Raw genomic sequence first — 14,110 nt, 5'->3', positions numbered from 1 at the left:
CTCCCTGACTCTCCCTGGCCAGCTTGTGGTCCTTCCTATGTGAGTGTGGGCACCTTGAGCCCAGTTCCCATCTCCCAACCTCTTTCCCTTTTGACCTTCCCATTTGTCAGGGGTGGGGGGCCCAAAGGCCTACTGCCTCCCCTTGTCATGGACATAGATTGATCTAGATAACTCCATGAAAACTGTTTACAAGCCCTGGTACACTTCCAAGAGCTCCCCAGGCACCTTGGGCATCACCCAGTGTACGTGTGTGTGAGCAACTGCCTCCCTGCTGAAGGACCGAGGACTCAGAGCAGGAGTTCAAATGCAGGCAACTCCTTGTGCTCATCTGAACTTAACCAGAGGAATCCCAGCTCCTGTGGGTCCATGGGGAGCTGAATCCCATTTCAGCCCTAGGGTTTCCCTCTACAGATGAGAGGGATCCAGCCTCAGCTGGATCACTGCCCTTCACAGGGAAAGTCCAACCCTCCCTGTCCTTGTCTGTGTGCCCTTTTAGTTTCATTAAACAACCTCTGGAAGGACTCACCGTATGTCTGGAATTTCAAGTACAGTCATGATGCCATTGTCTTTCAGGAGCTGTTGTCCATGAAGACCCAGAGACATCTCATGGGAGACGAGTGGGAAGGATAACAATGACATCCTCTGCTGATGAGCTGGACTGGGCTCATGGGACACAGGGAACTCATAAAAGTGGTGAGCGCTGCAGAGAGACAGCTGCGCCCAGGAGCCACTCTTGTGCACAGCACAGCAGGGCTGGGATACGATCTGCAGTTGATATGAGGATAGAAGTGAAGGGAGAGACAGCTTACAGGATGCTTTGGGAGGGAGCAAGCTAAGAGCTTACTGGAGGAGCATTGATCGCATGCCATGACATGGTAAGTCTCACATCAGGCCATGCAGCTACATTTAATACAGGGATTATTAGAAGAACAGCACTGCATGTTTCTTGACACTGGAAAAACCTTCTGCTCCAGCTGAGGGCTTCTGTGATGCAGCATCAGAGCCCAGCCCTGAGAGCTGCGTTTCCCAGCACGGCTGCAGGCTGTGCAGCCGGGGCTGCAGGCAGGTGCCCAGGGCTGTCCTGCAGAGCAGGGTCCCTGCTGTGCCCCAGGGGCTGTGTGCCGGGTATGGGACTCTGCTGCCTGCCAGGCTAAGCACTCAGCCTGCCCAGGGAGCTGCCCAGGGCGCTGCAGGGAGATGTGTGTGGGGAAGGAGCCCCTCGGCAGGGCTTGTGCTGCCACAGCTGCTGCCTGGGGCAGGGGGATCACAGCTCCGCTGCAGAACTGAGTGTCTGTAAGGGTACTTTGCAGGAGGAGAGCCAAGTCAGGGATTTTTCTTTTCGTTTTCAGTGGGAAGGGAAGATTGGAGGCAGAAATATAAAAGGGGCTGTCAACTCTGAACACAGCTCTGAGACTCCCCAGTATTTTTCCAATCAGTTAGCTGTTTTGTAAACAGTCACACAAGTTATGCTTTCAGCTTCGTCTACCTAAAAGGATATAATCAGCTTAGGTTATAGTTTCTTTGTTTTCTGCAGACATTAATAGTTCACTTGTCTGGCAAACAGGCAGATTTCTCTAAGACAAACTGAAGTGCAGAAAGGCTGGTGTCTAGAAGAGTAGCTGGAGTTAAGAGGAAAATATCCAGAAGGCTTGGGTATGACTAGGAAATGAGAAGAGAGAAAGAGCTCCCTAATTTTCTTCTCCTTAAGGGATGGTGAAGTTCATGGAAATAAATTCAAGTTATGGTGTTAAATGATCATTTTTGAGAGGGAATGGAAAAATTTGTAGCATAGCAGAAGGAGTGTCTCTGAGAATCGTCTGAATTTCTCATTATCTTCTGCACCCTGAACAGGACTCCAAGCCCAGAACAGCAGATGCCCAACAGCAGCTCCATCAGCGAGTTCCTCCTCCTGCCGTTGGCAGACACGCGGCAGCTGCAGCTCCTGCACTTCTGGATCTTGCTGGGCATCTACCTGGCTGCCCTCCTGGGCAATGGCCTCATCAGCACAGCCGTAGCCTGCGACCAGCGACTGCACACCCCCATGTACTTCTTCCTCCTCAACCTGGCCCTCCTCGACCTGGGATGCATCTCCACCACTCTCCCCAAGGCCATGGCCAACACCCTCTGGGACACCAGGGCCATCTCCTACACAGGATGTGCTGCACAGCTCTTTTTCTTTCTCTTCTTCATCTCAGCAGAGTATTTCCATCTCACCATCATGTCCTATGACCGCTACGTTGCCATCTGCAAGCCCCTGCACTATGGGACCTTGATGGACAGCAGAGCTTGTGCCACCATGGCAGCAGCTGCCTGGGGCACTGGAGCTCTCTATTCCCTGCTGCACACTGCCAGTACGTTTTCAGTGCCTCTCTGCCAAGGCAATGTTGTGAACCAGTTTTTCTGTGAAATCCCCCAGATCCTCAAGCTCTCCTGCTCAAGCTCCTACCACAGGGAAGTTGTGCTTCTCATTTTTAGTGTCAGTTTATACTTTGGGTGCTTTGTTTTCATTGTGGTTTCCTATGTGCAGATCTTCATGGCTGTGCTGAGGATGCCCTCTGAGCAGAGACGGTACAAAGCCTTCTCCACGTGCCTCCCTCACCTGGCCGTGGTCTCCCTCTTTCTCAGCACTGCCTTTTTTGCCTACCTGAAGCCTTCCTCTGTCTCCTCCCCATCCATGGACCTGATGTTGGCACTTCTGTACTCAGTGGTGCCTCCAGCAGTGAACCCCCTCATCTACAGCATGAGGAACCGGGAAGTCAAGGATGCAGTGAGGAAAGTGATGACCAAATGTGTTTCAAAACCAGTGAACTGCCCATCTTTTGGAATTCATGGCTTGTAAGGCAGCTTTTTACTGAATCAAGTTCTTTTCTTGTTTATTTTGTGCTATTTTATATGTGTAATTTATTCTTATTCTTTTTTTAAAAATATTGTATTGTTTCTCACTACTAAGTCATTATTGAAACCAATTCCTGTTCACCTTGTACCTTTGTAGTTTAGCCCAGACATGCTGTATATAGTGAAACAGGCTCTCTGTGAACCATAACATAATAAAGGTCATGCAGTGACTCTGTCTGTCAACCTTCTTGTGAGACATTTCAGGAGCTGTCGGGGTCAGATGTTCTCAGAAACCCACAGTACACCTGAAAGCAGAGAACTGTTCATCAGCAGCAGTGGCCAGCAGCAGCAGCTGGTTTAAATGTTGGTTGTCAAGACCCCTCTTTCTCATTCCCTGTGAGACCCTGCACACAACAAATTCTTGGATGTGTGTTATCATGTCAGAAGTTCCCAAGCTTCCTCCCGGGCTTCTTCCAATTTCTACACAGACGTGGTCACTGCCTCCAGGATGGTCTGTGGAGAGGGAAATCTCCACAGATCTCTCATTGGCCAGTGGTAGCTCTGCCCGGCCCCCAGCCTCTCATTGGCAAGTGGCAGCTCTGCCCCGTCCTCAGCCGCTCATTGGTCCGCGGCAGTTCCGGCCCCATGTCGCCATCTCATTGGTCAGCGGCAGCGCCGCCAACTCCAATTTGCTGAGTTTCCGCACTTGCAAGCGGCCGCCATCTTCCTTCTCGGGGCTGCCCGGCTCTCCCCTCATTCTGCTGAAGCCGCACAGCAGCTGTAGGGAGGGAATAGGGTAGTATGGAGCTGTGGGTGGCAGTGGGATGAATCTAGGGGTGAATAGTGGGGGATATGGGGTTGTAGTGGGCTGAAGGGGGATACCAAGGGATATAAGGAATGGGTGGCTGTGAGGGGAACGTGGGGGCTGTGGGGGGATATGGGTTGTAGATAGCTGTTGTGGCAATGTAGAGGGATGTGGAGGTGTGGAGGGGCTATCGGGAGAGATCTGGGGCTATAGGGAGCATTTGGGGGGCTATAGAGGTATATTAGGCTGTGCAGGGTTTCTTGGAGGATATGGGGCTGTAGGGTGCTAGGGCGACTGCAGGGGTAGATGTAGGTGTATGTGAGGCTATGGGGAGCTTCCTAGTGGCCATAGGAGGGGTATGGAGTTATAGAAAGTTGTCAGGGACTTCTGAAGTGGTATTGGGGTATATGGGACAGTGGGGACTCTGGGGAGAATATATATGACTGCGGAGGGGATACAGGGCTTATGCTGGGCTGAGGGGTCTACAGGGGATCATAGAGCTCTAGGGAGCTTAGGGGCTGCAGTGTTATGTAGGGCTGTGGTGGAGGTTCTACAAGAGTCCCATAGGGTGCTCTGGGAGGGCTATAGCAGGATTATGGGGGACATGTGTCTCTAGGGGGCTGTGGGTGGGCAGTAGGAGGATTCTAGTGGGATACAAGGCTATTTGGGATGTATAAGGCTATAGGGTGATATGGGGCTATAGAATGGGTTATAGGGGCATGTGCGGCTAGAAGGCTCTCCCTTGCTTTCCCCTCTCCTTTCCCCTCCCTGTTCCCCTTCCATAGCAGGGTGGGTGAAATGCTAGTCCTGAAATTTAAATCAGAACTTGAATTGTACTGGACTAGAATATGACTGTTTTGTGGTCTTGGATCTGAACTGTGTTTTCTCCTGGGGCTTCAGGTCCAGGTGCTGTTTAATATTGACTTATGAGAAGGTTTCAGCATCCAGTCTGCTGCTCAGGAAGAAAGAAGGAGGTTTCTGGAGGACTTGCTGACGAGTGGAGCGGCTGCTGAACCTCCCCTTCTAAGAAGGCTGCAGGTGAGGATGTGGTGCATCTCAGCCTTTCCTCAGTACAAGGTATTGTCATAGGGCTATGGGGTCAATGGGGGCATTGGGGTTATGGTGTCAGTGGGTTCTATGGGGCTATGGGATCTATGGGATCTATTCAGGCTGTGCTTTGCTCTGATTCTCCACCAGCACTTGTATCTGACCAGCAGCGGCCACTAACATTCTGTGCTGGCTTTAGGCTGGGCAAGCATAGGAAGTACTGCCTGCAGCAGAACCAGCTGAGTCGAGGTACCAATGGGCTGGACTGGAAGCCCTGAGGTTTTGAGGGCCTGATGCACAGTGGGTGGCCAAAAAAGAGACCATAAGTCCCTGAGTATTTAAGGCACAAAGGAAGGCTTAGAGGTGTGATGGAGAGCACACTTGGGGGCACAGGTATCCTAGAGGCATAGAAGGAAGCCTAAAGGCCTAGAAGTTGCCAAGGAGGCTAAGAGACTTTCAGGTAAAACAGCGTGGAGGGAGGCCGAAAGCCTGGCCAAGAGGCCTTGCAGCTTTAGTAGTCCTGAGGCCAAGCTAAGGCATGGAGGCCAAGAAAGAGGGAGTCTAGAAGAGCAGAGGCCAAGAAGACCTAGGAGTCGTCCTTGAACCTAGTGGTCTGGACACCTACAGCCCAAGAAGCCTGAAGGCCTTGAAGCTGGACTGGAGGTCTTGAGACGGTCTTTGCTTCCCCTCCAGCCAGTTGGGAAGAGCTCTTCCATTGTGGAGAGGGCTGTGGGTTGAGTTCAGCATCTCCTGATGTGTCACAAAGATCCAGGGCTTTCAAGAGGTCATTTATTGAAGTGCTTCAGATGGTGAATATTCCTAGACATAGCGCTTGTCTCCTCCAAGCTCTGAAGCCCAAGGTTTGTTCTGCAGGTCCTGATGATGGTCCAGGCATCAAACAGCCTAGAGCTGTGGATTACATAGTGAAGGGAGAGCTGGAGGAGGGCTTTGAGCAGCACTGTGCAGGAATGCAAGCATCTGGTAAGAGAAGAGATGTGTGTGCTGAGAGCACGGGCTGTACGGCTCATCTCTGTGTGCTGACAGGGAATGCAAGCAGAGCTCTTTGCTCTCTGTTCTTTCCTGTAAGGCTGCAGCCTGTCAAAGCGTGCTGCGGATGGGCAGCATGACGACAAGCCAAGGGTGGCAGCAAGAGATGCAGCGCAGCTCGTACCAGCAGCCAGGTGCATTATTCCTCTTTCTGCTTCTTAACCTAGAAGGTGTGTTGAGCTTCCATAGTTGGTGCCTTGGTCACCTGTTTTGACGGCTTTTAAGCTCTTCCTCTTTTTCTCACATCCTAAGACAGCCAAGGACTTCCCTGTTTTGATAGGAACAGTTCATGTGCAAGGGCATGGCTGTCTGTGTCTGTTCCAGATGGTGAAGGGGATGGTTATGTGAGTGCAATGATGGAGCTGACATTTTAATGGCACTTGCAACCCGCTGATGTCCAGCCTTCAGGTACAGGGAGACAGAGAGTGGTGCCAGTCCCAATGCCGTGTTACTACAGCCTGGCATCTAACTCATTCCTTGTACAAATATTTCCTCTGAAAGACAAAACCCATGAGATGCAGCCAGGACATGGCAAGCAATTTATCACTGTATTTTACTGTTCATTCAATTGCATCACCTTTCCTTCTGCTCGCTGGCCAAAAAAAAAAGAGAATTCTTTCCTTGCCCACGTGCAGCTGTATCCCTGAGGAAAACCTGTGGGAGTTGGTGCAAAACAGGTTTAACACTGAGCGGGTGACTGCAGAGGAGAAGAGTGATATGAGGAAAAGTGATGCAAGTCCCATGGGGGCAATGTGAGTAGATATGGGGTGGGGAGGTTGAGAAGGACATTTGTCCATGCAGTAACAGAATGGAATTTTTGGGTACATCCTGGTTTGATATCAGTTGCACAGTGCTGATTTGATGTCTTCTAAAAAACCCAACTATAAATAAATAGACAATAATTGTCTGCTGGACTCTGGCTCTTTAAGCTCTCTTCACATACCTCTCCATTTTGATGAACAAGTTCTGAAAACCTGCAGAAGATGGCAGGAGGGCACAAGGCACAAGAGGCTCTTTAAGTTATAATGGGCCCCAGGGTGCATTTGCTGCTGAGTCCATCAACCTCCAGTGCAGAGAGAAGTTTGCACAAAGTGCTCAACAAGACAAAGTCAGAAGTAACAGTGAAGTTTCTAGGAGTATTAATGGGTCCACTGAGGGCTGTTACAAAGTGAGCTTCCCAGGGGACTTGTTAGAGAAGACAACTGGAAGGTATGACTACAGGCATGCAAAGGCACTGGCATGGTGGCTCTGATTTTGAAAAACCCCTCCTTAGCCTTACGAAACAGGCAGGCTAAGTCCTGATTCCCAGACCCTTGGCAGGGAGATCCTGTCCTTCATGTTAGCTCAGGACCCTTCCTGGGCAGTGGATGGAGGTCTGTATGATGTCAAATAAAAGACACAAGGAGAGAAGATCCCAGGCTCTGCATGGGGTGCAAGGATACTGTGAGGTTCTTGTCCCATGTGTGCCCTGAGTCTCATTGCAGAATGTGGGATGTGAGAATGGCCCAGTCTGAAAAAGCAGTCAATCCCAATGAAACTCTGAACTTGAGAACTCTCAGTTCCAGTGCCCTCCTTTGCACACACTGCCATAGTTTGTTGTCCTTTCTGCTCTGCAATGCTCAGAAGTGAAGCCAGTGCTCCACGTGAGGCTGCAGCAGTGCAGAGCAGAGAGGGACGATCCTTACTTTCACCCAGCTGGCAATACCTTGCTTGATGCGCTACAGGGGACCGCTGGCCTTCCTGGCTGCCTGGGCACCCTGCTGACTCACGTTCAATTTGATGTTGACCAGGACCCCCAATCCTATTCAGTCAGATGGCGCTCCAGTGTCCCATATCCAGTCTGTGTTTATGTCCAGGGTTGCCTCTACCCAGGTGCACAATCAGGCACTTGTTCTTGTTATGCTTTGTGCACTTGGTGCTTAGTGCCAACAGGTACCCAGTTCTCTGACTTGTCCACATCTCTCTGCAAGTCCTCTCCAGCCACAGTGGAGGCAGCAGCACCTGCTCATCTGGTATCATAAGCAAACTTGCTGAAAACATCTTCTAGTCCTGTGTGCAAGTCATCCGCAAAAACATGAAAGACAACTGGCCCTAAAACCCATTGACTGTAATCCTTTGGGCCTAACCTACTGGCCAACAGCTCACCCACCACGTTCTGTTTCTGTCCAGCCAGATGCAGGACATTCTGTCCAGAAGGGCGCTGTGAGAAACAGTATCAAAAGCTCTAATGAAATCCTCAAAGATAACATCAGCTGGCTTCCCTTGTTCAGCTAAATGGATATAGGTGTCATAAAAGGACCTGAAATTGAATAGGACATTCCCCTGGGAATATTGTGCTGGCTGTGACCAATGACAAAATTGTCTTTCAGCTGTTTTTCCATAACTGCCACCATCATTTTCTCCATAATTTTACCAGGCACTGGAGTGAGACTGACAGGTCCATAATTGCCCCTGTCATCTTTCTTGCTCTTCCTTACAATGAGACAACATTTGCCAGCTTCCCGTCAACTGGTATGACCCTAGATTTATTTAGATGCAATTGAAATGCAAGCCCAGATCATACCAAAGTGTCATCATTACAAGAACGTAGATGTGCCACAGCTTTGCAATGCCTTGAACTCTGGAGTATGCCACAGATGGAAGATAAAGACTGGCCTCTTCTGTTGGCAAGCAGAATAACACTACATGATACACGAGGACTGTGTCTCTGCTCTGCTCTGCTCTGCTGGCAGGGGAAAGGTGCAGGGGGTTGCTCTCATGTCAGTGCTCATATCTGAGGTGTGGAGTCAAAGTGGAGAGACCAGGTTCTTTTCAGTAGTGTGTGTAGACAAGACAAGGGGAAAAAACAGAAAGAGGAGCATAGGAAGTTCTGCATGAATGTGTGCAAGAACTTCTTTCCAGTGAGGGTGACAGAGCACTGGAACAGGCTGCCCAAGGGGTTGGGAAGTCTCCTTCTCTGGAGATATTCAAGACCCGCCTGGATGCCTACCTGTGTGCCTACCTGGTGTTCCCCAGGGGTCTGTGCTGGGGCCTGTCCTCTACAATATCTTTATTGATGACCTGGATGAGGACATTGAGTGCATCCTTTGTAAGTTTGCAGACTACACCAAATTGGCTGGGAGTGTGGATCTGCCTGGAGTTAGCAAGGCCCTACTGAGGGATCTGGACAGGCTGGAGAGCTGGGCTGAAGCCACTTCAATGAGGTTAACTGAGACCAAATGCCGTATCCTTCTTTTCAGCTGCAACAACTCCGGGTGACGCTACGCAGGCTTGGGGTGAAGTGGCTGGAAGACTGTGTAGAGGAAACGGACCTGTGGGTATTGATTGATGCTCAGCTGAACATGAGCCGACAGTGTGCCCAGGTGGCCAAGAAGGCCAACGGCATCCTGCCTTGCATCAGAAACAGGGTTGCCAGCAGGAGCAGAGGTGATTGTTCCCCTGTACTCAGCACTGGTGAGGCCGCACCTCGAGTTCTGTGTCCAGTTTTGGGCCCCTCACTGCAAGAAAGACACTGAGGCCCTGGAACATGTTCAAAGGAGGGCAACAATGCTGGTGAGGAGTCATATGAGGAGAGGCTGATGGGGCTGGGAATGTTCAGTCTGGAGAAGAGGAGGCTTAGGGGAGACGTTATTGCTCTCTATAATTTCTTGATGGGAGGTTGTAGTGAGCTCTGGGACGACCTCTCGTGTCATTAGCTATAGGATTAGAGGGAATGATTTCAAGGTGCGGCAGGGGAGATTCTGGCTGGACAGTAGGAAATATTACTTCTCAGAAAGGGTGGTCAGGCACTGGAATGGACTGCCCAGGGAGGTGGTAGAATTACCGGCCCCGGGGGGGTGCTCAAGAAAGGATTGGATTTTGTGTTGAGGGACATGGTTTAATGGAAGCTGTAGGTAACAGGTGAACAGTTGGACTGGGTGATCTTACAGGTCTTTTACAACCTTAGTGATTCTATGATTCTATGATTCCCTTGCCCTTTTTGCTTCAGCAAACACTCCCTGGGAGGTCTCAACACATATCTGGAATTGAAATCTGGTCATGATGACGTTGTCTTTCAGGAGCTGTTGACCATGAGGACCCAGGGACATCTCAGGGGAGGCAAGTGGGAAGGATAACAATGACATCCTCTGCTGATGAGCTGGGCCGGGCTCATGGGACACAGGGAGCTCATACAAGTGAGCAGCGCTGCAGAGAGACAGCTGTGCCCAGGAGCATCTCTTGTGCACAGCACAGCCTGCATCTGACAGAAGTAGCAGTGAGAAAGGGGAGAGAAGATGAGTACAGTGTGAGCAGACTGTAAGCTCGCAACAGGAGCATTGCTCTCATGCCTTGACATGGTAAGTCTCACTGCAGACCATTCAGCTGCTGTTCCTATAGGGTTAACTAAAACTGAGACATCCAATAGCAGATCAGGCTGCAGGCACTGCATGCTCCTTTCCTGTGGAAAAAGATTTCTGCTTTAGCTGAGGGTTTCCATGCTGCACTATGAAAGCACAGCCCTGAGGGTTGCGTGTCCCAGCACAGCTGCAAGCTGTGCAAACGTGGCTGCAGGTGGGTGCCCAGGGCTGTCCCTGCTGTGATCCAGGGGCTGTGTCCTGGTATGGGACTCTGCTGCCTGCCAGGCCCAGCACTAAGCCAGCCAAGGGTGCTGTGGGGATACGTGTGGGGGGAAAGAGCCCCCCAGCAGGGCTTGTGCTGCCACAGCTGCTGCCTGGGGCAGGGGGATCACTGCTCCACTGCACAGCAGAATGTTTCTGAGGGAACTTTGCAAGAGGAGAGCCAAGGCAGAGATTTTCCATTTCCTATTCTGAGGGAAGATTGGAGGCAGAAATATAAAAGGGGCTGTCAACTCTGAACACAGCTCTGAGACTCCCCAATATTTCTCCAATCAGTTAGCTGTTTTGTAAACAGTCCCACAGGTTATGCTTTCAGCCTCATGTACCTAAAAGTATATAGTCAACTTACGTTATAGTTGTTTTGTGCAGGCATTAATAGTTCAGTTGTCCTGCAAACAGGCTGATTTGTCTTAGATGATTTGAATTGCACAGATGCTGGGGCTGGGGTCCCAAAGAGCAGCTGCAGTAAAGAGGAAAATATCCAAGAGGCTGGGATATGATTAGGAAATGAGAAGAAAGTAAGAGCTTCCCAATCTCCTACTACTTAAGGGATGGTTAAACTAATGAAAATAAATACAAGTTCTGGAGTTAAGTGAACATTTTCCTACATCAAACGAGAAGAGCCAAGTAAGGGGGTTTCAATTTCCTTCTCTAAGGCAAAAAAGGATTGGAGGCAGAAATCTTAAAGTGGCTGTCAGAGTTCTGAGAAGTTTTTGTCAATTAATTGCTTGTTTTGTGAACAGGAGTGTGTCTGAGAATGATCTGGACTTGTCATTATCTTCTGCACTCTGAACAGGACTCCAAGCCCAGGGACAACAGATGCCCAACATCAGCTCCAACAGTGAGTTCTTCCTCCTGGCATTGGCAGACATGAGGCAGCTGCAACTTCTGCACTTCTGGCTCTTCCTGGGCATCTACATGGCTGCCCTCCTGGGCAATGGCCTCATCAGCACAGCCGTAGCCTGCGACCGCCGCCTGCGCTCCCCCATGTACTTCTTCCTCCTCAACCTGGCCCTCCTCGACCTGGGCTGCATCTCCACCACTCTCCCCAAAGCCATGGCGAGTGCCCTCTGGGACACCAGGGCCATCTCCTACACAGGATGTGTTGCACAGATCTTTTTCTTTGTCTTCTTTATCTCAGCAGAGTATTCCCTTCTCACCATCATGTCCTATGACCGCTATGTTGCCATCTGCAAGCCCTTGCACTACAGGACCTTGATGGACAGCAGAGCTTGTGCCACCATGGCAGCAGCTGCCTGGGGCACTGGTGTTCTCCATTCCCTGCTGCACACTGCCAGTACTTTTTCATTGCCTCTCTGCAAAGGGAATGTTGTGAACCAGTTTTTCTGTGAAATTCCCCAGATTATCAAGCTCTCCTGTTCAGCCTCCTACCTCAGGGAAGTTGTGTTTCTCAGTTTTAGTTTCAGTTTAGTCTTTGCGTGCTTTGTTTTCATTGTTGTGTCCTATGTGCAGATCTTCATGGCCGTGCTGAGGATGCCCTCTGAGCAAGGACGGCACAAAGTCTTCTCCACGTGCCTCCCTCACCTGGCCGTGGACTCCCTCTTTCTCAGCACTGGCTTTTATGCCCTCCTGAAGCCCTCCTCCGTCTCCTCCCCATCCATGGACCTGATGTTGGCACTTCTGTACTCGGTGGTTCCTCCAGCAGTGAACCCCCTCATCTACAGCATGAGGAACCGGGAAGTCAAGGATGCAGTGAGGAAAGTGATGACCAAATATGTTTAACAAATATTGGACTGCCCATCTTTTAGAATTCATTACATGTATTGCATCCTTTTTACTGAATCTAGATCTCTTTTCTTGTTTGTTTTGTTCCATTTTATCTGTGTAATTTATTCTTATGATTTAAAAAATAATTCTGTAATGCTTTTCATTACAAAGTCATTACTCAACTCAATTCCTATTCAGCTTGTACCTTTGCTGTGTGCTTCAGACACACTGTATATAGTGAAACAGGCTCTCTGTGAACCATAACATAATAAAGGTCATGAGGTGACTCTGTCAACCTTCTTGTGAGACATTTCTGGAGCTGTCAGGGTCGGATGTTCTCAGAAACCCACAGTCCAGCAGGAAGCACACGGCTGTTCATCAAACTGTGTGGTGACTTCAGCCTGCAAGAGTTTTCAGCTGGTCCCTTGCCCAGTGCTCCCCATAACACTGACAATATAGTTTCAAAATATTCTTTTCTTATCTGGCCTGACATCCTGCTTACCCAAGCCCCTCTGCAATAGTTAAGCCTTAGACTGTCCCCTTGTTTGAACTCAATCTTCCCTTTTGCTAGATTACTTCAATCTGGGAAAGGGAAGATTTCAAATAACTTCCGCTCTCCACTTTCTGTCTTAGCTAGTGCTTTTTGTATTCTTCATAGCTATTCCCATAGGTTTTACACTGCTGTAATACACACCTCATTTCAACATACATTAAAACAAGCATGATGATTACAATAGTGCAAAGCAATAAAGAGTTGCTTTAGCCATGCAAAATGCGGTAGCCAACCAGTAAGTTTTTCCCACAGTTAGGTGAATCCAAATAAAGTCTGATCTATCGATACTTGAGGAAGTAGTTTAGTATGTTCCCATATTGCCTGTAGACCAGATTATCTCTTTTGTTGTTTGTAAGAGATGTAGTTAATCCAATCTACATTGCTGTTAATTGTCACCCACCAGAACAGTGATTCAAACCCTGCAGCAATTGGATTTCTCACCTTAAATTTATCAGAGACAACTCTGGGCACTCCAATCGAATCTATATCTATATACAGCATCATCAAATGAGAACCCTAAGCTCCTTTTGTTCCTTCTGGGGGTGTGTGACATCCCATTTGTGAATGCCAGGGTGACATAAACACAGAGTGGATAAGGGACACTGGAGAGCCATCTGACTGAATAGGATTGGGGCCCTGGTCAACATCAAATTGAATGTGAGTCAGCAGGGTGCCCAGGCAGCCAGGAAGGCCAGCGGTCCCCTGTACTGCATCAAGCAAGGTATTGCCAGCTGGGTGAAAGTAAGGATCATCCCTCTCTGCTCTGCACTGCTGCAGCCTCACATGGAGCACTGGCTTCACTTCTGGGCATTGCAGAGCAGAAAGGACAACAAACTATGAGAGTGTGTGCAAAGGAGGGCACTGGAACTAAAAGATATCAAGTTCAGAGTTTCATTGGGATTGACTACTTGTTCAGACAGGGCCCTTCTCACATCCTACATTCTGCAATGAGAGTCAGGCCACACATGGGACAAGAACCTCACAGTGTCCTTGCACCCCATGCAGACCGTTGGATCTTCTCTCCCTGTGTCTTTGATTTGACATCATACAGACCTTCACTGACTGCCCAGGAAGGATCCTGAGCAAACATGAAGGACAGGATCTCCCTGCCAAGGGTCTGGGAATCAGGTCTTATTTACAACTTAATATGGAGTAGGACTCATGAGAATTTCACATGTTGAGAAGGGTTAACATGTATTCATTGATTTCTGTCTTTGTTTCACTTTTATAGGTATTAATGAACATCGCGCAGACTTTCAGCTCAAAAAAAAAAACACCCAAAAAACAAAAAACCCAAAAAACAAAACAAAACAAAACAAAACAAAACAAAACAAAAAAACAAACAACCAAGAGGGATATCCATTTGTGTTTCACACGTGGCCCGGTGCCCCCTTGACCTTCACATTCCCCACCAGCCTTTCCTTGCTGTTGAGTATGAGATCTAGCAGTGTTGCACAATGGCTGCAATAACAGGGTGGC

The 14,110-nt window shown here is 49.3% G+C and overlaps 2 protein-coding genes across 2 annotated transcripts; both read left to right on the top strand.

Annotated features, from left to right (window-relative positions):
* Positions 1 to 1,873: 1,873 nt before the first annotated feature.
* On the top strand, positions 1,874 to 7,127 carry LOC146758628 (olfactory receptor 14C36-like). Its single transcript, XM_085514892.1, has 3 exons — positions 1,874 to 2,776; positions 5,924 to 6,061; positions 7,008 to 7,127. The coding sequence occupies exons 1-3, from the start codon at positions 1,874 to 1,876 to the stop codon at positions 7,125 to 7,127; spliced, it is 1,161 nt and encodes a 386-aa protein (XP_085371018.1).
* A 2,713-nt stretch (positions 7,128 to 9,840) lies between these two features.
* Positions 9,841 to 12,093, top strand: LOC146758627 (olfactory receptor 14J1-like). The gene is made up of 2 exons (XM_085514891.1): positions 9,841 to 10,071; positions 11,147 to 12,093. The coding sequence occupies exon 2, from the start codon at positions 11,170 to 11,172 to the stop codon at positions 12,091 to 12,093; it is 924 nt and encodes a 307-aa protein (XP_085371017.1). The 5' UTR covers positions 9,841 to 10,071; positions 11,147 to 11,169.
* The last annotated feature ends 2,017 nt before the right edge of the window (positions 12,094 to 14,110 follow it).

Source organism: Coturnix japonica, chromosome 13 (assembly GCF_054131305.1).
Source record: "Coturnix japonica strain WE chromosome 13, WE-NBRP24, whole genome shotgun sequence".
In the NCBI taxonomy this organism is placed as follows: Eukaryota; Metazoa; Chordata; class Aves; order Galliformes; family Phasianidae; genus Coturnix; species Coturnix japonica.
The sequence above is the reverse complement of the archived record's forward strand: the minus strand, read 5'-3'. Positions and strand labels throughout refer to the sequence as shown.

Coding starts and splice junctions, on each gene's coding strand:
- LOC146758628 (XM_085514892.1), top strand. CDS start 1,874: ATGCCCAACAGCAGCTCCATCAGCGAGTTCCTCCTCCTGCCGTTGGCA. Junction 2,777..5,923: donor TCAAGGATGCAGTGAGGAAA/GTGATGACCAAA, acceptor GAGCTTCCATAG/TTGGTGCCTTGGTCACCTGT. Junction 6,062..7,007: donor GTCTGTGTCTGTTCCAGATG/GTGAAGGGGATG, acceptor ACCCCTCCTTAG/CCTTACGAAACAGGCAGGCT.
- LOC146758627 (XM_085514891.1), top strand. CDS start 11,170: ATGCCCAACATCAGCTCCAACAGTGAGTTCTTCCTCCTGGCATTGGCA.